This window comes from Notothenia coriiceps, unplaced genomic scaffold, assembly GCF_000735185.1.
Source record: "Notothenia coriiceps isolate Sejong01 unplaced genomic scaffold, NC01 NC01_scaffold00006742, whole genome shotgun sequence".
NCBI classification, from domain to species: domain Eukaryota; kingdom Metazoa; phylum Chordata; class Actinopteri; order Perciformes; family Nototheniidae; genus Notothenia; species Notothenia coriiceps.
Window position 1 is genome coordinate 10,001 of NW_011339443.1, and position 22,500 is coordinate 32,500.

The 22,500-nt window shown below is 41.8% G+C and overlaps 2 protein-coding genes across 3 annotated transcripts in view; both read right to left on the reverse strand.

The window, feature by feature from the left end:
• erap2 (endoplasmic reticulum aminopeptidase 2) overlaps positions 1-6,298 on the reverse strand; it is a 7,572-nt gene extending 1,274 nt beyond the window's left edge. The window contains exons 1-19 of one of the 2 annotated variants that reach the window (XM_010769235.1): positions 6,128-6,298; positions 4,950-5,295; positions 4,670-4,856; positions 4,403-4,572; positions 4,183-4,321; positions 3,965-4,099; positions 3,739-3,859; positions 3,483-3,637; positions 3,281-3,394; positions 3,040-3,171; positions 2,647-2,778; positions 2,079-2,147; positions 1,785-1,960; positions 1,595-1,674; positions 1,310-1,493; positions 1,035-1,191; positions 750-934; positions 426-587; positions 96-236 (exon numbers count right to left, since the gene is read on the reverse strand). In XM_010769235.1, the coding sequence (XP_010767537.1) occupies positions 96-236; positions 426-587; positions 750-934; positions 1,035-1,191; positions 1,310-1,493; positions 1,595-1,674; positions 1,785-1,960; positions 2,079-2,147; positions 2,647-2,778; positions 3,040-3,171; positions 3,281-3,394; positions 3,483-3,637; positions 3,739-3,859; positions 3,965-4,099; positions 4,183-4,321; positions 4,403-4,572; positions 4,670-4,856; positions 4,950-5,113 (2,603 nt within the window). In that variant the 5' untranslated portion in view covers positions 5,114-5,295; positions 6,128-6,298. Of the gene's footprint in view, positions 1-95; positions 237-425; positions 588-749; positions 935-1,034; positions 1,192-1,309; positions 1,494-1,594; positions 1,675-1,784; positions 1,961-2,078; positions 2,148-2,646; positions 2,779-3,039; positions 3,172-3,280; positions 3,395-3,482; positions 3,638-3,738; positions 3,860-3,964; positions 4,100-4,182; positions 4,322-4,402; positions 4,573-4,669; positions 4,857-4,949; positions 5,296-5,967; positions 6,029-6,127 lie in introns of those variants that run through there. The other variant, XM_010769234.1, reaches the window with a different exon arrangement.
• A 2,180-nt stretch (positions 6,299-8,478) lies between these two features.
• On the reverse strand, positions 8,479-18,446 carry rgmb (repulsive guidance molecule BMP co-receptor b). The gene is made up of 3 exons (XM_010769236.1): positions 17,900-18,446; positions 13,130-13,659; positions 8,479-10,763 (listed from the first exon to the last, which is right to left on the reverse strand). The coding sequence occupies exons 1-3, from the start codon at positions 18,015-18,017 to the stop codon at positions 10,017-10,019; spliced, it is 1,395 nt and encodes a 464-aa protein (XP_010767538.1). The 5' UTR covers positions 18,018-18,446; the 3' UTR covers positions 8,479-10,016.
• Between the last annotated feature and the right edge of the window lie 4,054 nt (positions 18,447-22,500).

Genomic DNA, 22,500 nt, shown 5'->3' on the forward strand with positions numbered 1-22,500 from the left:
TAGTAGTAGTAGTAGTAAGGAAAATGCATTTTTATTTATTCATAAGGTTTTTATGATCTTATCTGTATTGTCACAATGTCTTATGTTGCACTAACCTCTGAACCAATGTGTCCCAGTTCTTTTTGACAAAGTTCCAGGCGAGGCGATTTCCCTGTGGGTTTCTGGCCACCATGAAAATGAGAGAGGAAAGATCCTGGGATCGAATCACCTTCCCTTCAAGACCCAACTCCAGCAATCTGAAAAATAGACACACACAGAATATAACATGCTCTATTAGCGTCACATTATCTATCATCTAACTCTGACAAGGACAACAGAATAAATATTAGATTTCTGTTGGCTGCAGCACTGGGATGTAATACCCTATGTTTGCCACATGGTGGCAGCATACACTGTGTAAAAAATGAAAAAGAGAGAAGATGTACCTGTGTAGTTTGTTTGTGTCTCTGCTGCAGGTTAAGGCAAACAGGATTTTGCCTTTCAGTGCTGCAGACGAAGAGATGTTGTATGTGTGTAAGAGTGAAGCCCAGCCGTGGTCCTCCTGAGCTCCGACTGAAAACACTGTCTCTGCCACATCGGTTGGCAGGCTATGGTAAACACAAGCAGAGACGTGCACATTAGAGACATGATGAAATACAACATTAAATAGCCCAGCCGCACACAGGCCATAGCTGCTGTTTATTTGAATGATATCAGAGGTTGGTGACTTATAATGATGAGTGTAAAAAATATAATTTCGGCAGACATACTTGAGTGTACCCTTGGACTGCAGCCAGTCTTTGAAGCTCTGACGGGCCCGCTCCAGACAGGGAGGGTCATCCAGGTGACAGGCCAGTGACAGGAGCTCTGACCTCAGCCGTCGCTCGGACACAGAGCCCCCGTCGCTCCACGTCTGCTGGTCAATGACAGCACGGAAAAATCGCAGGATGTGCATCTGTACACGTAAAAAGAAAGCATTAACCATGAAAATAAACTGCTTTTAATGCCAACATTTGCATATATAGTATATCACCCTCATTGTGTAGTCTTCTTACCCGCAGCTTGCGTGTGACATCAATCTCATTCCTTTTCTCAATCATATGGTAAAAGGCCTGCAGAGAGCCCAGTCCTTGGAGGAGAGGCACGTTGTGTGTCTCCAATTGCAGGTAACCAATCAGGTCTAAGCCTTTATCGAGCGACAGGTGACCTGCCCTTTGGAGACATGCAAGAATATTTCAAAATGTTAGATTTCAGGAGGGATCATTTAGGCTGTTTTTTTGACTGTCTGTGTTGGTCTAACACAAACCCACAAGAACACATAGATGCTTACGTGACCAATTGAAAAGCGTTGTGTATTAATTGAGTCCTGTCTTTGTAGCTCAGAGCGGTGTGGTTTTGTCTCAGTAGTTTTGTCATCTTGTCCCAGCCACCATCCTCGTAATGAACCACATAATAGCCTGTCATGTCAGTGTTGACTTTCACCCAGCTGACTTCCTCTCCAATGTGTATACTGTCTAAATGAGAAATAAACAGAATAATAGAATAAAAAAACACTATAATGTCAAAGCAAAAGTGATATTATACATGATTTATATTTAACACATTCGCTCTTTACCTGTTTGTGTGGTCATCAGGTGTCTGTGGATGGTGTTTGAAGCATCCGTCTTGTATGTCAAAGGGATGTGCCAAAGGAAACTACAGGAAAATAGAGTTTTATTGTATCATCAGGTCAACTTAAAGGTTTTACTGGGTAATACCAAATTAAAATAGTTTTAGAAACTTTGAAAGTGCATGTGCATGCTCACCCCTTTTGCACAGAGGACCAGAGAGGATCAGAAGGCAGCACTGTCCTCAGGAACCTGTCCTGTCTGAGCAGCAGATGGGGCCCCTTCCTAGTAACGGTTACCAGAGGAATACCTTTCTGCAGAATCCAAGTGTTCATCATGGCTGTCAGGTCCAGGTGTTCCCCTGCAAACAGGTACTGAAGGAGACAACACGTGCGACCGCACCATGGCACAAGGTCAGATCGAAATCTTTTAAAAGGTACTTGAGGAAAACCCATGAAAAAAAGGTCAGTAAGGTTTGTTATGTTTACTCACTGCATTCTTGGAGGCTTGGCTGCTGCTGTAACAGTGTTTTCCTGAGATGAAGTCCTCCTCGGAGCATGTCTGGAAAACAACCAATAAATACCCTGCATTGCACCTTACCATAATACATGAACATTTATTTTAGGCAGCTGTTCAATTAAATTTGTGATCGATGTCATTCAATACAACTAACTTTGAGACTTAATTTGTGTGAGATTTGTAATCTATCACAATGTACACCATGTCTCAGTGGTGTATTCTTTTTAAATGATTTACATTACTGGTAAAAGAGAACATAATACTCTAAAAACAGACATCATTTTCATTTTGATTGATACCCTACTTTGAGAAACTTTCAAGTATCAGCAGTTGATTTATGCCATAATGAATGAACAGTCACTGCTGTCTGAAAGGTATGGAAATATCTACATTTAAAAACAATACAGCATCCATTATGAAATCTTAAGTTAGTTAATAAATATACCAGATATCTAATATATGGAAAATACTAAAAAGATTAGTTAATTGCTTTACAAGAAGTCAAAAGACTTATATGTATGTATGTAAATTGTGTTTGTACATTGGCTAGGCTGTCCCACAGGTCCTGGTTGAGTGCATTTTTGTAGCTGTATTTGCGGAGGTATCGCACGATCCCCCGCTGGAACACATCATCTGTCAGGAAGTGTCGCAGCATGTGCAGGACACATGCTCCCTGGTGGGAAAGAAAAGGTATTTTAATCAGGCCAGAAAATGTTATATTGTACCTGTAGGTTGATTTCAACACAGTTTGAATGGAGTTACAATATTCATAAAGAGAGCAATAGTTATGCAGTAATTTCAAACCAGGCCAATCAGAAGTGTTTTTATATATCTTTGATTCTGTGGGTAAAACATTTCAACAGATTATACTCATAATGAATTGCCATTATCAGTTGAATGTTGTCTTTGGGACTGAATGAGAATGAAAGCTTACTTTGTCATAGGAGGCCGTGTCAAACATCTGGTTGATCTGAGTGGGGTTCTCTGCTGGGCTGGATATTGGCCGAGAGGAGTTCAAAGAATCGCTGCCAACTGCTGCAAAACAGGTGTGCAGAAGATATTCCTCCTGCAAAATTGCACACAAAACATGTTAATAAGTGCTCTCTTCTAGGCTTAATATTAATCTGCCACTATTAATCATTTATGTTGATTCTCAGATTAAACAAAGCACATACCACTTTGAGGTCAGGGTAAGTGGCCTCCACTGAAATATACTCCATGTATCGCGCAAATCCTTCATTCAGCCAGATGTCGTTCCACCACTCCATGGTCACCAAGTTACCAAACCACTGCATGCAAAATCAGTAAGATTACTACTGAAGCTTAACAAATATGTAATCCTGTCACCAGAGTCCAGACACAATGTCACACTCTCACCTGATGGGCGAGCTCATGGCCAATCACCATAGTGATCCAGAGTTTATCAGAAATGGAGGATGTGAGAGGATCATAGAGAAGGCTGGTCTCTCTGTAGGTGGTCAGACCCCAGTTCTCCATCGCACCAGACTCGAAATCTGGGATGGCTATCAGATCTGAGAGAGGAAAAACACAGCTCAGGGAGCAGAGAGTGGCAGGGTAAAGAGAAGCAAATGTCACATTATGTAAAAAGTAGTGACAAAAATAAATAGAGTACCTTGCTTGGGAAGAGGATAGTGGATATTGAAATATTCATCATAGAAATCTAGCATTTTGACAGCAACCTCCAGGGCGTAGCTAGTTTGCTGCCACTTCTCAGGGGAGGCATAGATGGACACCTACAGATACACAACAGTGCATGAAAAAGCAATTAGAGTGTCCTTGAGAGAGAAATATTGTTGGCGAGAAATGAAGGAAATCAAATATCGTTGGGGAGACCACACCTGCACCCCAGAGGATGTTGTTGCCGTGACAGATTTGAAGTCACAGACGACAAAAGCTACGAGGTACGTGCTCATCTTTACACTGACATCAAACTGGTCCTCAAGCAGGCCATCGCCTACTTCAACTGTCTTGACCTGAAATACACAAATCACATATTGTAGCCATTTCTTAAACATATGTAAACATGTGTGACACCTAGCATACAGGCAGCACTCACTATAGGCATGTTGGACAGGGAGATAAACTCTGGATTCCTCTTGATCCGAACGGTGAAATTGGCTTTGAAGTTTGGCTCATCAAAACAAGGGAATGCCATCCGGGCACTTGTGGGCTCAAAGTGAGTTGAAGCTAAGGTTCTGGAAATCAGAGGATAGTTTTTGTATATAGACAACAGACTATTGAATATTTTACTAAGCTTGCTGTGAATCATCTCTTACCTTGTCTCTCCTGTGCTGGTTCTGTAGGTGCTCTTATAGAAGCCATAGAAGCCTTCTGCAAGTTCTGCCCCAAACTCAATGCACAGAAAGTACTTTCGCCCACTGCTGAGCACCCTGGGAGAGAAAATGCCAATCTGCTCATGGGAAGGGTGATGAAGAACTGGAAGAACCTAGAACAAGAGGAGATAGACAGTTGAAAATATGTGTTATTCAATGGTAACAAGAACAAATAAACTGTAATAATATTAACTCTGCTTTTACCATTACCTTATCAGACAGATGAGTGAGGTTCTGGTCCAATATCGTGGCCTTTGAAATCTTCAAACCCTTGCTGTGTAACACGACCCAGTTTGTGTTGTTCTGGACGTCAATCTGGATCTGCACTGTGCCAGTGAAACTGAGACTAGTGAGATTGGGGTGCAGGTGGAGGTCGTAGTGAAGAGGAATGATGTACCTGAGATAAAGATACACTTGTTAATTCAATGATCCTTGAAAATGTACTTATGTCTTAGATGGGGCTGTTATAAAAAAAAAGCATGAAGGGCACCTTGGCAGACGAAGACGGCTCCAAGGGAACGAGAGGTTATCCGATCCTTCAGGAGACTGTTCCCCTGCGGGTTGAGGAGGACTTGGTGCGTGTTTAGAACTTGTGTGTGAACCAACCAGAGACACATGGAATAGAGAGAGAACTAATAGCCCCAACAAGGCCATCGTAGATGAAATGTCCTTCAACCAAGTCTTTCAAATAAAAAAAAGGGTTGTGTGAAATGCTAAAAGTAAATATTGAACTGGGGCATATAGGTTGAGTGTTGAATGTCTGCCGGGATGATGTCCAGATGTCATACTATCAGAATACTGCTGAATCAAAAATACCAGGACGTTTTCTCTGAAACCTGAAAGACATTTGAGCAGGATTAAAAATACATCACATATATATTTAAATGAAACGATTATACCAATGTTCTTTCTTGCCTCCTTCAGCCAGTTGTATGGTATGTATGGTTATGGTTTCAAAAGTAATTTCCTCATCACTTTCAAACTTGGACCATACATAACTGCCACTGTTAAGTTGTTATCCAAACCTTCAAATAATGTATCTGCCTACAAACCTATTCATACAGTGTAGCTTGCAATGCAGAAAAAATATATCAACCTACGAGGCAAATGTTTTTATATTACAAAGGGCTTCTGCATTCTGTTGAGAGGTTTGTTAATAAGCAAACTGAGCTAGGCCATAACAACAACACAACTCGATCTGAACGAGACTCAAACATGTGACAATCAAACCACATGATTTTCCATGGGACAAAACTGGCTGAGGACACAGCTATAACTGTGTGGGGACAACAGCTGCAGCAGCATAACTGCAGTTCAAACCAGGCTACTCACAGTAGCTGTGCTGCACCATGCAGAGATGGTGAGGAAGATGTAATTCACAACATAAACTTAAATTAGTCTCAAATATTGTTATAAAGTCACAGTTAGTAAAGTATTGCTCACATTCAAAGTACTAAATTTGAAATGTCTTAGCAGTAATCAAATAGCAATTGTCAAAAGAGCTTTACCTCGTTTATTTTTGCTTCATCATCCTCCCCTGCATTTCCTGCTGTTGAGTTTCACTTTCTCTTATGAGTTCCATGTGTGTGTGCGCGTGCGCGTGCGTGCGTGTTTGTGTGCAGGTGTTAATAATAATCTGGGTGTGTTGATAGGATCATCCTTTCTTACCTCAACAGTCGAAGGCAGGTGTTTCCAGTAGATGAAAGGACTCTTCATTGACTCCACATTACGGTCCTCAGTTTTAACGTTTTAACCAGTTAAAGCCCACATTGTGTAAAAAGAGCTCACAACAATAAGCACAAACTGTTCCCCCTGTGCCTCGTGTTAGGGTGGGGGGGGTTTCATTGTTAGCATGAGGTCCAAACAATGTGACATGTCAATCCCCATAATGCAATGCTCCTGGCAAAGCCAAACGGCATGCCCCCATTTCACACAGTCACACATATACACACAGTGCACACACAAACACTCACACACACAAGACAGCAGTCACTGAAGCCACTAAAGCTAACAGAGACATGACTGAGCCATCCAACGGTTTATATTACCTTCCTATCATCTATTTGTGGACAGGTAAGGGTTCTCACATTTTAATACTTTTATAATTTTATATTATGAAAAGGGAATATTTTTTAGCCAATGGGCAAGAATATTCTACATCACTATTTAGTGAAGATCAGAAATATCCAAAATATCAACTTCTCTGAGTTAGTTTTACTTTTGTCTTTCTGTACATTTAAAGAAAACTGCAGTGTTTGAACTTAATTAATGGCTGTTTCAGATAGAGTAAATTGAAGTCAATATTATTTATAAAGCAAAAATTACAAATTTGCAACAAAGAGCTTTTGACAATATTCTTAGTATTTTGTATTAGGGTACCTTCTGCTAGAGTTACATCATAAAATCACAACGTTTTTTGGAGGTTTTTAAGATTTCAGCACAAAAATAACTTTAAGATGTGTAATAATGTTATATTGATGTCCTTGAAATTCTGTTCCCATGAGAAAACAGCAAAGTTGTTTGTTGTTTGTTTAAACAAATTGCAGCATATCTACAATTATTTTATACACTTTTTCTACATCATTGCCTTGTTGTGTTTGAACCAAGGCATCACCTTCAGTCGGATAGTCACCAACCAAGATCTTTTTTTCATTCTAATATCCTCTTCATGTATGTCATCTTCAAGGAGGAGTAAAGTGTGATGTGCTGGCATCTCTGGCCCCTCCGGTCCACCTGTCAGGGGAGAGGTTGGGCTGGACCCTGCTGGTCTGTATGGTGAGCGACTTCAGGAGAGGGCACCTAGAGGTCAGCTGGAGGTCACCATCAGAAGGCCAGGTATCCAGCTCCCCATACAGCATGGCTGTTAACAGGAAGCATCGTGGAAACAGCGCTGTGGCAATCATCACTGTGGCGACCGGTGACTGGCCATCGTACAGCTGCTCTGCGAGTCACAGACGTCACCCAAAAGTCCCCAGGAGACACCACTCATCAGGTAGGACTACACTGTGTGTAATTTCTACTCACAAATAAAAGCTACTTTTTTATTTAAATAGGTAATTCTTTTGTATAATTTTAGATCACAAAGACAACACCTGCTATGAACGTGAAGAAACAGAAGGTAAAGTTTTGCCACTCATTAAAAAAAGAAACCTTCTGGGTCATACAGATGTTGTTTGTTATGTTGGTGTGTGGTTTTTTTCTACAGATGTTGGTCTGTGGACTAATACAGTGGTAGTCTTGGTTCTGAGGCTGATTTTCATGAAGATCATCGTCTTCAACACTTTGATGACCATTTATGCTGTTATTAAGTGGTAAGAGGTTTCCACTCACATTCATAGTGTGGTCCTATAGTGTGTAATGTGTTTTAACTAACATTGTATGTAACTGTTCAATGTATTTAACCTTTCAGATGATTGAAATGGAGAGCTTCGTTAAAATCAAGTGACCTTGAAAAGAAACCTAACCCAGAAAGGGAAGTATTTCTTGTCTGAAGTCGGCAAAGTGAGGATTTCTGCATTGGAAGAAGTTGAGAATAGCCCACTTTTGGTTTACACTGAGTTTTGGATGGGAATCTCTTGGATTAAATGGGAAGTAGCAGGTCTCAAATTCTACAAATCTTTTGTGGCGCTCTTTCTCATTGACATCGCAGGTGTTGCAAACTGTGGCAGTTGAGCACAGATCTTGTTTGTGAGGCTGATCTTGGTATCTGATCAAAGCGTAACCTCAGACAGATGGGTTAGTGCACATGCTGTTATATGTGTGTGTGTTTGTGTGTGTGTTTATGTTTGTAAGAAGATCTTTTTGTGTTCTCACTGATCTTTATTCCTGAATTCCTTGAATGCCTAAAATACTATGAAAGATGTAGGGGAAACATTAACGTTTTGAACAAACAAATGAGCATCTTGTTTTGTTTTTTTATGTTCTGGTCAATTGTGACGTTAATAAACAGGAAGTAAACTTGAACCATTTTGACTTTATTGTTTTTGAAATAAAACACTTGCACACAGTTTTTTTCTCCATGTTTTTTTTGTTTTTTGAGCGCCGTAAGTAACACACTGACATAGCAACAGAGCACCACTAAGTGGCAGTACAATCACATCTGACATTTTTTTAAATTATTATCCAACAGCAAGAATATGGAGCTTAACTTCCTCTACAGGACACTACGTTCATAAATAAGTTAAGTATTTCAACACTGACCAGTCGCTCTTCACCAAACTGACACTCACACGCAATGTAAGAGATTACATTGCCAAGAACTGAGATTAAGCTGATTATTGCCAACCATTTAGGGCATCATTATACAAATGTTACAGGATAAAAAGGCTCATAATGAGTCTCATAGTGTTAAGGGACATTTCTATCAGGTTTGAAATGGCATACATTTTCCACTACACACTGCTGAAGCACATGTCTCAGCAGAGAGTGTGGTTTGCAGGGATTTTTCTACACTCCAGTATGTTACACTTATCCCAGGAAGGATCAGCTCATCAAAAACAATCTACAGTAGCAACTTTAAAAAAAGAAGAGTGTGACAAAGATAACGGTGCTGGTTTGGTGGTGAGCTATGATCTCCTTTGTACATAAACATACAATATCTGTCTTTGGCTCAAATTAACACAACAAAGATACAAAGCGCAACATACATGAGCCCCTATTGTCACAGCCTTTTGTCAAAATGGTGGGAATAAAACAAGCACATCCAAGCATGTCACCAACTGGTAAAAAACAACACAGGCACACTCACACACACTTTCACACACACTTTCACACACACACACTCCAGATATTTGAAATCAGGACTGAGGAAAAACCACAAATTCAAACGGCAACAGAATTGTACTGATGGAATTTGCTGTGACAATATTCATAATACATTCAATAGAGAACAACTCACATTGACCGACTCGCATTAAAATGAGATGCTGAGTCAAATCACCTACTGGAAGAATGATGGATATCAATAAAATGGCAGCTCCTTGAATTTAAAAGACTTACTTTGAAATGATCAAAAATGTATATTACAGATGGTCTCCAAAACTTGAGCCATTGAGGATTGGTGGAGGACAGCAAGAGAGAGAGAGGAAAAAACACTGATGTGGATTTATAGGAATAAAACAAAATAAAGTGCTTCTGTTTAAAACAAACATCCTCTGTCTGAGGTATCAAAGAATAATCACAACAAATGACACAAAAACAACTCTACGCCATTACACTGTGCACTGAAGACAAGCTATTTACAGTTTGGAGTGTATATCCACACACTCTATTCACCCACACATGTTTGTGTCATTGTCAGGCGTCTTATTCAAAGATAAATACAGATTGTGAAAGCCATCATCACAACTCTTGAGTTACTGCCCAGTAGGCTGACTCTGCCAGGTATGCCAAGTTAGTGTTGCCAGTATTTTTTGGCCAAAAGCTTGAGTTCTCAGTAACCGTCCAGCTGTTTCCTCTTTACATGAGAGAGGCGTCAGTGCTCAGTATCAGTGCCTTAGCTAAAAACTTCCCAAAATCTCTCTAGTGCACACACATACACAAACTTCCTGCTTTGCTCTCACATCGCCACACTCAGGAAACACAGAAAGAGCACAGCCAGTTGTTTGATATGTTGAGAATCAGAGTGTAAGGTGGAGTGGGCCGAATCGCGGGGGTAGATCCTCCATTTATCCTGATGAGGGTGGAGACTCTCCATGTCCTTCTGGGCGCTGTACGCCGCCACTGTGAAGTTAGCATCCCCGGTGGTGAGGAGATCAAACACACAGGAGTGGAAGTAAATGTCCTGCACCTCGAGCTGCTCCCTGCAGCGTTGCTTGGCCCCCTCCACATTAAAAACCTGCGCGGCACCGTAGGGGGATGCTTGTGTCTGTGAGGAGTAGCTGGGTCGGCGTAGCTGCAGGCCGAGCGGCGGAGGGGAGAGGGGCAGGGGGAGGTGCCCCGCCTTGTCGATGCGCTCTCCCCCGGGGCAGCCGTTCAGGCAGAGCTGCAGGTCCTGGGTGGAGTCATAGGCCTGAGCCAGCTCCTCCGGGATCCGCACTGCCATGGTGAGGTAGCGGCCCAGCTGGCGCACGATCACAGTCACACCGATGTAGCCGGCGTGCAGCTCCACATGGTGCCCTGGGCTGCGCTCAGAGATCCACAGCGCCCGCACCTTCCCAGTGGCACCTTTTGTACCGACAGACATGTGGATGGGCTCTCCACTGCTCACCGTACCATCATCAAATGCAGCCGGGAGGTTGTCTGTGACGGCCTGGTAGACCCTCTGGTCTGTGCACCCCTCATAGGGCTTGAAGATGATGGTGATCTATAGAGACAGAGAGAGGAGCATCAGGTCAGTCAGACATATTTTAGTTTCAAGTTGGTTCAATGAATGATATAGAGTTCACAAGTCAATTCATTTAGGACAAACACAACTACAGTAAGGAGATGAGACAATAGGCAAGGCAATTCAAGTTTGCTCATATAGCACATCTCAATAAGAGGCAATTCAAAGTGCTTTACAGAAAAAAAACATTAAAAAATTAAGGTATGGTGTATAAATACATTTAAAAACAGTCATTTAAAAGCAAGGAGAATAAAAAGCTACAATAGAGTAAGACAGGTATTAATTACAAGAATAAAAGTTATTGTGCAGATATGAATAGTTATTTGATTTATTACAAGGTGGCGGCAAAAAAAAAGTCTTCAGTCTGAATTTGAAAGAAGTAAGAGTTTCAGCAGACCTGCAGTATTCTAGTACTTTGTTCCAGATATATGGAGCATAGGTAGGAAACAATATGAAGATGAGATGTTGAGCTGCAAAGATTAGTCAATTATTTGATTATATAATTGAAAATAAATTAATTGGCAACTATTAACCCTGGGGATTTGCTACTTTTGCTTGTATAACATATCTTTGTTTGACATTCACAATCAGCAGTTGCAGCCCTAATTAATTGCTTAGTTAATCGACAGAAACTAATCACCAACTACTTTTATAACTGATTTATCATCTAAATGAATGTCTTTCATTTACGCATTTGAACCATTAATCAATTAATCAAGAAAAAGTACCAGAATAATTGGAAAAGATGACTAGAGATAAGGTAAAAGGTACTTCTCTCTCTGTCTGTCTCATACCCGCACACAATCACAGGCACAAACACGCACACAAATATTAACATTCACCCGTTACACAGGTTATTGACTCTCATCAACCTACATTTGATAAATTACTAAATTACTTTTTAACAAGTTGTAATTTGACACAGCTATGCAAACATGCTGACACATGCAAACACACACACACACACACACACACACACACACACACACACACACACACACACACACACACACACACACACACACACACACACACACACACACACACACACACACACACACACACACACACACACACACACACACACACACACACACACACACACGCACACACACACACACACACACACACACGCACGCACACACGGCTCAGTGGTAAGTAGAGCCAGTGGTGGGTACAGGGTGTGGTGTGAGCATTACGGTTAGCACTAGCATCATAGTTCCGGTGAATGGCGGCTTTGTTCACATGACAGCCGTGAGGAATGAGGCCTGGCAGGCCATTAGGCCTGGAGGGCTGTTAATGTGTGTGAGTGTGTGTGTGTGTGTGTGTGTGTGTGTGTGTGTGTGTGTGTGTGTGTGTGTGTGTGTGTGTGTGTGTGTGTGTGTGTGTGTGTGTGTGTGTGAGGGAAGGGAGAGGGTGTGTGTCCCTAATAATCGTGACTAATAACTTGCCCCACCACTGACACAAGGTCAAACCTTCAGTTCTACAGTGTAGCAACCCTACTATTTGCTTAATGTGTGTGTGTGTGTGTGTGTGTGTGTGTGTGTGTGTGTGTGTGTGTGTGTGTGTGTGTGTGTGTGTGTGTGTGTGTGTGTGTGTGTGTGTGTATGTGTGTGTGTGTTTTATGTCAATGTGTGCATGACTAAGTGTATGCATGGGTGTGTATGTGTTTTAATAATTAAAGCTATCGACTAAGCTAGAGAGGATAGATCATCGGGGAAATATCTACATAGCTTCTTTAACACCACAAAGATCACCTTGTGTGGCTCGCCATCCATTTAGCTGTGCGTGTGCGTGTTTGTGAGTGTCTTTTTGTCATAAAGGGATAAGGACTCTTAACACGCATAGTGCTTTAAGCTGAGTGCAAGGAGTGGCACTTATGAGACACACACACAAATACTTGAAAACACACACATGGGTAAACAGTGGGTCCTTTCACACATCTCATTCCATGTTATTAGAGGTCAGGCTATATGCAGCCATAAACCAAGTTAACTAAGTTTCCAACACTGCCTCAGTCACAAGAGATAGTCACAAGATCGGGCTGTATGCCTCACACCTCTTGAGTCTAAGGAAGCGAGAGACATTGAGACAGAAAGAGAGAGAAAAGTAGAGCAGGGAGAGCAAGTGTATTTTCCAGCCTCACATTGGTACGATTTACTCTAAAGCAGAGAAAAGCAACTTAAAAGGTCATTATTGAAAAAATGTGTCCCTCTTACCGACACAATTACCTCCATTAGACCAGCTGCTCTTACTTAATATACTCTTTCAGTCTTAATACAAACAAATTAGACCCCAAAAGCCTGTTTCGCTTTGTTTGCCCTCTTAAAAATATATCTTCTCACCTTATTGGTTGCTGTGGCGCTGGAGCCAGGTACCACGGGGACATTAGTGACCTGTACTGACAGATAGTCGTTGTCGATTAGAGGCCACGCCCCCTGCACCTTGCATGTCTGGAAGCTGTCCTTAAACGTCCTCAGGTGTGGGTCCCCGAACAGCCCGCAGAACAGGTAGACAGGCCGAGTGTGGACATGGCCGTGGGCGTGTGTGTGGGAGTGTGTGTGTGCGTGCTGGGTGCGACTGTGGTAGTTGCAGGGCTCGTGTTGGACCTCAGGGCGCGTGGAGGACGTGGGCCCGTCTCTGGAGCAGTTCCTCTGGCTCATGAGGTCGGAGATGCCCAGCATGGCCGCGTGGAAGATGAGGTCCCCCCGGCAGGACTTGGCTGTCTTCTGGGTGCAGGCCGAGTATGAACGTAAAGCCTTGCAGAACTCAGTGTGAATGCCATCCACTGCCGGAGACAGGTGGGAGGTCAGGGACACAAAGTCGGTGTTGCACTTCTGGATATGGCAATGAGGGGTGGCCACCTGGCACTGACCTGGAGAGGGCAAAGAGCGGAGGGATTGTTATCAAAGTGATAGATAGTACAGATTGCAGTAATATAACCAGAGGAGCAGCTACAATTAGGGTGGGCAATATATTGATATATATACTCATTTGTTTTAATATCGTAATAAATGTTTTTTTCTGGTGTTATATGCTGATTTACAGAAAGTTATACAATTCTCTGAACCAACAGGACTGTTCCAGCTGTTCTATAATGTCCATTCACTAATTAAGTCATTAGATAAATTACTGATAATTTATAAAAAAAAATCTTATCAAATAAGATTTTGAAAGAATAAAGGTCTACCCTATAATATCATTGCAATAATGATATTAAGGTAGCTGATTTAAAATATTGTGATTTTATATGTTCACCATATCACCCAGCCCTCTCTACAACAACCACAAGTCTGATAATGTGGGTATGTACTAAACTCAGAGGTGGATTTAACTAGAAATGTGCACATAGAAGGAAACTAAGGTTACTTTGAACTTAAAAACACACAATGCTACCGGTCGGTAACAATGCAACCTAATAAAATTGAAAAAAAGAACCCTGCGCTGGTAAAAAATCTTGATGAATCAGTAGTGCCGCTCTGGAGTGTAATAAATCTGAAGTGTAATAAACCAAAGAGCAGCCGGAGAGAAAAGATAAAGAACATTTTCCCACAAGGAGTGAGATAATACAGCTCATAAAGACAAGGAGCACATAACACATACAGTATTAAAGAAGGAGCGAGCAAGACACGTCAAGGTGTGCTATGTACACAAACCTGCTACCATTAGTTTGAAACGCTCATAATAATAATGTCAAGGCTGTGGGAAAGGTTTTGATTAATTATTTGTAGAGGGCATTGTATTTAAGATCCTGCTTTTCCAAATAAAATACAAAGCCAGAAATGTACCTTCATAAGATAAAGCTTTTACTTTAGTGTTTGTTTACAGCTTTGAACACCATAGTAGGCTGAAAACAGTAAATGTATCCTAATGACTTTATTCTGCCCATGTATACACATTAGAAACAAATGTCATGGTCTGAAATTGTTCCTGATGTTTTATCGGTTGCTATATTTTCGAATAAAACAGGGGTCAAACTTTCCTTTTATATCATAGATCATCAGAGAGAGAGGGAGTAGGAGCGAGGGAGAGATTAGAGACCAGACCTAATGCATCAGTCACAGCGTGCTACTATTAGATTAGGCCAGAGAGAGGCTCTGCAGTGTATGGGCAGCTGTACACACACACACTCAGATACACACACACATACACACACACAAATAGCTTTCTTAGAAAGAATGCTGCTTATGCTTCCGTTAAACGTACACAGTCTGTGATCTTCAGATGGTGGTATGATCTCCTAATGGTCGACCAAATAAAAAAAGAAACAGAAAGTGCATGGTGTTTACTGATATCTACAATTTTCTTTGTGACACCAGCACCTCACAACCAGTAACACATCAACTCACAAGCAAACAGCACATTCCAGCTTTCCTTTGTACATTTATTTGATTTCAGGGCATGGCAGAGTTGGGCGCCACCATTTGGGGGCAGCAGTGCTCTGAGTTTTAGAAATGAAGGTGCAGGTAGGACCCCCACTCGCACCACGCTTCAGAATCTCTCTCCTGCATGTTAAATACTGACAGCAACCCACAGAAACCCACAGAAACACACACACACACACACACACACACACACACACACACACACACACACACACACACACACACACACACACAGGCTGCCGTCCATGCCGACCACCACTGTACAGACGGTCTGAGTACTGAGGACACATTGTGTCTTTGACTAGCGCACCAACAGCCTCCTTTTTTCCTTCCTATCTGCCTAGCAGTACCTAAATACCGCTCCCAATCTAATCAGAGTGGGTTTATTCTCTTTCGAAGGGGTATCAGAATCATGAGCTGCTCTAAAAACACACAAAAGCACTCATTCACTGATATTTTCCCAGCAGGGTGACGTAGCAGACAGTCGACACTGTAACTGAAGGACTCGGGTTCAAACCGCTGACTTATATAAAGGTTGAAACCTCTCTGATGACAAGCATCTACTGGAGTTTCACAGCAGCTGACCCTGCACTTTTGCCTGCCTGGGTATACATCTAGCAAGGAGAGATGATTTCCACATGCTGATTATTAATATGAAGCACCATTTTTTCCATTAATCTCTCTCCTGTGAAGCCGTCCTCTTAAGCGTCCTGTCTAAGCCTGCATAGCTGTAATTTCAAGAAAGAAAATCCAATCTATGCATATAAAAGTGCAATTTGTGGAAAGATGAGATGAATACAGAATTGATTTGAAGATATTGTAAAGAAGAGTGTGAAGATCTCCTCCTGTGAGGAGCTGATGCAGGAGAGTCGTTCAACACATGCCGGCTTGGTTTATTTCATCCCCTGGGGTGAGTATCTAATATAGACACAATAAAACAGCCAGCAGTGCCCACACCTCTCCCACCACAATATTAACCTGTCTTTTTCACTCCTTCCCCCTCTACCAGGTCTCCTATTTTCTCTCAAGCCTCATTTGCTGTCAGATTTGTTTCTTAAATCCTTCCCTACCATCGGTACTGTTATGATACAGCCCTATGCTTTTCTCGCCCTCAGCCCTCTCTGTCTGATTCCCTGCTCTCTCTCTCTCCCACACATCCTGAGGCCGCCTCTCTACCATCAGACAGAGGTCAAAAGATCCAGCAGCCGAATCTCTCCGGCTCAGTTTAGCGATTCTCTCTCCCTGTTTGATGTTCTCAAAATTCTCTGATCTCCGTAAATCAGAGAAGGATCTGCTGGGATCATCTCTCAACTGAGGGAATGGCTTGTGAAGTGCTTATTGATCACCTTGTTGTGTGTACTCTCTCTCTCTTTCTCTCTCTCACACACACTGAGCTCAAATCACACAAACATCCCTCAAAGCTAAAAGATACAAAGCATTACAGGAGCTCACTACAGCATGCTCTCTTTCTCTTTCTCGACCTGACAAGCATGAGGCAAACAATAGTCAAAAACTACAGACATGGACCGACGGCTGGAGTAAAATATGTCAAAATATCTTGATATGTACACAAGTTATAACAAATAAAACAACAGACTCAATAATACACATTCTTTCCCGGTGACGGATGTGTAGCAGAAGGTGCCATAGGGGTCTTTAATGCGAAGTGGGTCTCTGTGTTCCCACCAGGCTTCGTGCAGAGGCGGTTTTGTCCCGCTGGCTGAGCCGTGTTAAACTAATTACTGGAGGTGTGACTGCTCAACAGACAGCCGCCACAGCAGCCGACCCCCTGCACACACAGCAACACACACACCCAAAAAGAGCTGTTTATTTGATAGATGACATTATACTGATTTATATATTAAACATGCCTCTGCGATGATGAATTTGAAACCAAAAGACAATGTGGTAAATAGTTGGTTAGTAAATCATGGAGTCTGTTGCCACAAAGAATGAGTCATTTTATGTTTAAGTATCAGTAGCCCTAACAAACACCTTGTAAACTTTCAGGGAACACACTCTTCTTTTGTGAAATTCTTCTGTTTTTTCTTTCTCCTGTCCAGCATGTGGATAAGATTGTGAGGTGTGATTTTCTGCTTTTGGTGATTATTAGAAAACAAACAACCACAGATTCAAACGCAGTGCCGTTCACTTCAATGCTATCATATGCCGCATTATATTAATGTGCACCATGCAATTGAACATTAACTGTATTTCCCAATATATGAAGTCTTATTTACAACAGTTTAGCCCTAATCCTAACTTTATATGATCATCAGATGTACACTTTAAATGGATCCTGGTTTGTTTGATATTGCTCTGAGTATAAACTGTGATCTGCTATATGGACATGAGGAGAGATAGCCACCCTATCTTCCCTTCTCTTCCCCTCCTCCATGAGCCATTAAGGGGCAGACAGGAGAATGACGGCCCAGGAGAGAGAAGGGGAAACTCGATCCGTGCTCAGACTGCTGCACTGCCGCTGGAGAGAGAGCCATTGTCAGGCAGCCCTGGGCCCAGCACAAAGATCAGCTCCGCATGGATTACACACGCATAATAACTAATAAAGTATCTCTAATCAAGACTTAATGCAACAGACAGAGAAAAAAACATGATTTTACTGTGGTTATAGTGTGAAACTGGAGAACAAAGTGCAGGAAATGACAGATTAGCTGCGACCACGAGCGAGAGACACACTATTTGTTGCAGTGATAGAGTGCAATTAGTTACCTAGTTGAGCACCGCAGCAGACAGCGATGATCAGCAGCAGCAGTGGCCGGAAGCGGCGCACCAGAGACGCGGAGACGAGGCGCTCAGCCCCGCGGCAACAGCATCCGGCTCTCCCCATCCCCGTCCATGCAGGGCCAGGAGGGGAGAGTGGACAGTCTTCCGAAAGGCGAGGAGGGGTGGTGTCCAGGCCTTCTCACTTCTACTTCTACTTCTGCCTCTTCTGACTCTTCTGCCTCACTCTTCTCTCCTTCCTCTCCTCCTCGGGTGCGCATTAAAACACAGCTGCTCCGCGGAATGCAGGGCGGAGGGGGTCGAAAGGCAGGAAGAAATCAAAGTGCAAGAGAAGTCACTCCGAGGATAGTTTTACTTTTTGCCCGGCACTAACCCAACACACCCACGTGATTTAAGTGCGCTCCCTTCACGGTCGGACTTTCGCCAGGATTGAGATCACTCTGTGCTCTCCTCTCGTCCCAAACACGCACAATCACATCACTCTTCCTCACCAGGCCGGGGTTTCTCATCCACTCCTCCCCTTTCACTTTCTCCTCCTCCTCCTCCTCTGCCCCTCCAACAAATCAATAGAGAATCAACCAAACCCTGCTGGCGGAAAACCCGCCTACCACCACTCACTCTCTCTCTCTCTCTCTCTCTCTCTCTCTCTCTCTCTCTCTCTCTCTCTCCCACACACACTCACTCTTAGAAAGAGGTCTGTCTACAAAACGAATGAAGAAGTTGTAAAACGTTGGTAAGGTGCCATGAAATCACTGTGTAGAATAACGGGTTTCCAATGTAGGCTAATGCTACGGTCAAGGTCCTTTATGTGGCAAAGTGAGAGCTCATCAACATAAACCAGAGCTTCTACAATACCATATGCTTTCCTACTAAATACCAATATAACAGCCTACCATTATCAATTATAATAATAATAATAACAACCATCATCATAATGATAATGATATTATGTCAACCTGAATAACAAAAGAAAACATTTGCATGAAAAGGGAGGGCTTATAGACAAAAGGGTGCGGTGAGAGGTGGATATTTAAATCAGTTTTACAAGCTGTAATAGTTGTTATAATGTAGTGACCACGACAGATAAAACACACACAGTCATGAATCTGAAATGATAAAAAAAAGAATATCGTATCCAAGACACAATAATCCAGTTGTATGTCCAGATGCATAATCATATTGTTTTTAAGAGTTTCTGGTGAAATGTAATTCAATCATTGTGAATATATAACTTTTCTACAAAAACAAGCTTTAAAACGTATTGTTTAAGTGTAAATCAAATAACTTTTTTGATTTTATTTCAGATGCACGCAGACTTTGATCTTGAAACTACTTTTCAAAACCTTCTCAAATGAAAGTTACACCATAATATGAACAATTAACGATGAAGGGTAACTTTTCATACTGTTTATAAATGCAGGACGGGTTTTCCCTAAGTGCTGTGATTTTAATCTGCTTGACCAAATGAGCTGCAAATGTTGTGTGAGAAATTGTATTCATTGGTTGGTATACACTACAGAGTGGCTAGCTTGATTGCTTGTCTTATCTTTTCTTATTAAACCCTCAGTCTAGGGCTTCAAAATAATTATGTGGCAGTTTGAAGGAGTTCAGACCCAACCTATCCTCCTTGGATTTAGCTTAGACACATTTGCATAACTTTGACTTTATTGGCAAAAATTGCACAACAGATATTAGAAACAAACCAGAACACAAAGTGAAGGGAGCACCTCTGTGACACAAAACAGCCGAGACATATCCCACGCACACCAAACCGTTCAAACTGTAACAGTCATAAATCCACACAGTCAAAAAAACAAAAGTGCAGAAGGTGAGCAGACAATGTAAACACCCCCAGGCGATAATGACAAGACACTGCATACACAGTTATAAATGCAAAACAGGCCGTACCTTTGCTATTTGTCTTGTTTTCTCAACCTAACTCACAAATGAATAAATTCCCGCTCTCTGCAAGCTGTTAAAATGCAACTATGTATTGCAAAGATTTAAAAACCCTGATTTAAATTGATCATTCCAACAAAAGGTTATGGAGTTGGACAGACTTCAAAGAAAGCTTCTCAAATTTTAGACACATTTAAGTGTGCATATCTAGGGTGTGTTTGTTCTTTTTAATGAATGTTCAGCTTTTATAAGAGAGTGAGTGTGTTGAAGGTGTGCACGTGTGTGTGCCACCCCGGCTTAACTTGTTTGCATGTGTACAGTATGTGCATATGTGTGAATATATGTGTGTGAGTCACTGTGACTGCTGTGCGGCAAACAGAGCTTCTCTGTGGCTGATATTTTATGTGCGGTGTGTCATAGCCGGATAGTTTCACTCATGACTCAATAACAGTACACTCACTTTACTGCCGGCCATGCGTTTGGTCATGGTTGTGTTCCCACTGATTGTGTCGGTAAAATAAACACATACAGTCATTAGCTCATGATGATTTGAAACTAAGTGTGGCCAGAGGAGATGATGTATGCTACTCAAACAGGCCCTGATATTAGATTATATCAGCTTCCTGTTTGTGCCAGAAGCTTCTGATTCCACTCATAAGGATGTGTGTCGGTGAGTCACCAAATCCTGTCAGATGCTGTTTTGTAGTGTATTGGTTCAGTGTGTTTATAGTTTGTATTTTTACAGTATTCATGAAGGAGGTAAACAAACAGACAGGTGGCAAAAAAAGGAAAAAGCTGAATAAATTCATGTAGAATCTAACAAATGCGGATGCTTCGATATTTTTAAACCTTCGAGGCAAATATTATACTTTCTACCTCACTACTTATCTATTTCCAATAGTTTTAAGCTTCTTTCAGATTAAAACTAGGAACAGAGAATATGCATTGTTTTATATTTCATTCCCTAAAATGTACAGGGAAAATATTTATTGTGAACAGACTGGTGTTCTAGGGGTTGAGGCGCTGACCAAGAAACAGAGTCCCTGGTTCAAATCTTTGTTGTTTATCTACTATGCATTATTAAATAAAAAACACAAAAAAGATCATGGTTTCCAAGTCACCAAATCTCATTGCAATGTGACATCTAAAGCCCCATACACACATGCATTGGGACACATCAATTATCCTGACATTTTCCCAGAGGAGCTGTGTGTCCGACAAGACACTAAACGGACTTTACACTGCCAGCTCCTTAGTACTAAGTCTAGCTGCTTCTTATTTAGAGAATTAAGGGCAAGCATGTGGGCATTTTAATGGGTTAGTTTCTAGAAACGTCTGAGGTTGAGGTAGAAAGGTGGTTTACACAAAGACACCATTAAAATGATCAATAGGAGAGATAATACGTTTTTAAATGTCTGTCGTTAAGGGCTGTCTGCACGCTAAACCCAGGCACCACATACCCTAAAAGCAAACTGAATATTCCCCATAAATGTGAACAATTCTGAAACGGACAATCTCCTGTTCTGTGCTACATGTGTAAAAGGGAAACTCCAGATAATGTGCAGACCTGATTCTCTGGATATTTTCCAGAGTATATATAATAGGCTCATGTGTTTAACAGCATCTCCAGCACTATCATCATAACGTTCAGAGTAGGGAATATCTTAATGTTCCAGTAGAAGTGAAACAATCAATGAAGCTCAATTGATGCCACGGAGGCAAAACACATTTCTTAGGCATTTTATGCTTGTTTTCCCTTAATTTGCCAACGAGCTATGCATCCTAAATCAAATATTAGGGAAGGATATAAACAAGCAGCATTTTTCACTCTTAAAACTCCTTCTCTGACCAACCTGCCATCACCTCTCTGCTCGATGGTGCACACTATGTGGAGATTTCATTTATGCCAACACTCTAAAAAGCAGATTGGTTAATTAAATTACACGAGTGCATATGGTGCTATTCATCATGACTAATTTCATATTTCATTCTAATCACACATCCGCTTACATGGACACACAAAAGCCTAAAACATGTGACCCTATTCATGGAGTTTAATTCTATATTTCATACTAATTCATTTAATCAATTACACCACAGCTGGGACCTGGGAGCAGAGAACACTGAATCTATCTCAACCCCCTTCACACACACACATACACACACACACGCACACGCACGCGCGCATGCACGCACGCACGCACACACACACACACACACACACACATGCATTCACACACTGCGCCTCAGGCACAAAGACAGTCTGTCTCTGAACGTCCAGCTTGTCTTCACCTCCACACCTCTGCCTCCCTTCTCCACTTCTACCTCTCTCCACCTCTCCCTCACTTCGACTCCAAACAGCCCGTCATTCAACAAATGGCTCTCACAACTCCATGCACACCTGTGTATGCATGTATGAGTGTGTGTGTGTGCGTCAGAGTGTGGAAGTGGTGAGAGTTTTGCATTGTTGCAAAAATGTCAATATGTATGTAATGTAATAAATCTCTACTTATCTGTCACACACACACACACACACACACACACACACACACACACACACACACACACACACACACACACACACACACACACACAGAAGAAGCTGAAGTACTGTACAGAATTTGTACTAATACTCAAGTAATGAAACCGTGGTAACATCTCTGCATTACAAATCTCACTTGCATTATTTG

Coding starts and splice junctions, on each gene's coding strand:
- rgmb (XM_010769236.1), bottom strand. CDS start 18,017: ATGGGGAGAGCCGGATGCTGTTGCCGCGGGGCTGAGCGCCTCGTCTCC. Junction 13,660..17,899: donor CTGCTGCGGTGCTCAACTAG/GTAACTAATTGC, acceptor TGCCCTCTCCAG/GTCAGTGCCAGGTGGCCACC. Junction 10,764..13,129: donor GCGCCACAGCAACCAATAAG/GTGAGAAGATAT, acceptor CTGTCTCTATAG/ATCACCATCATCTTCAAGCC.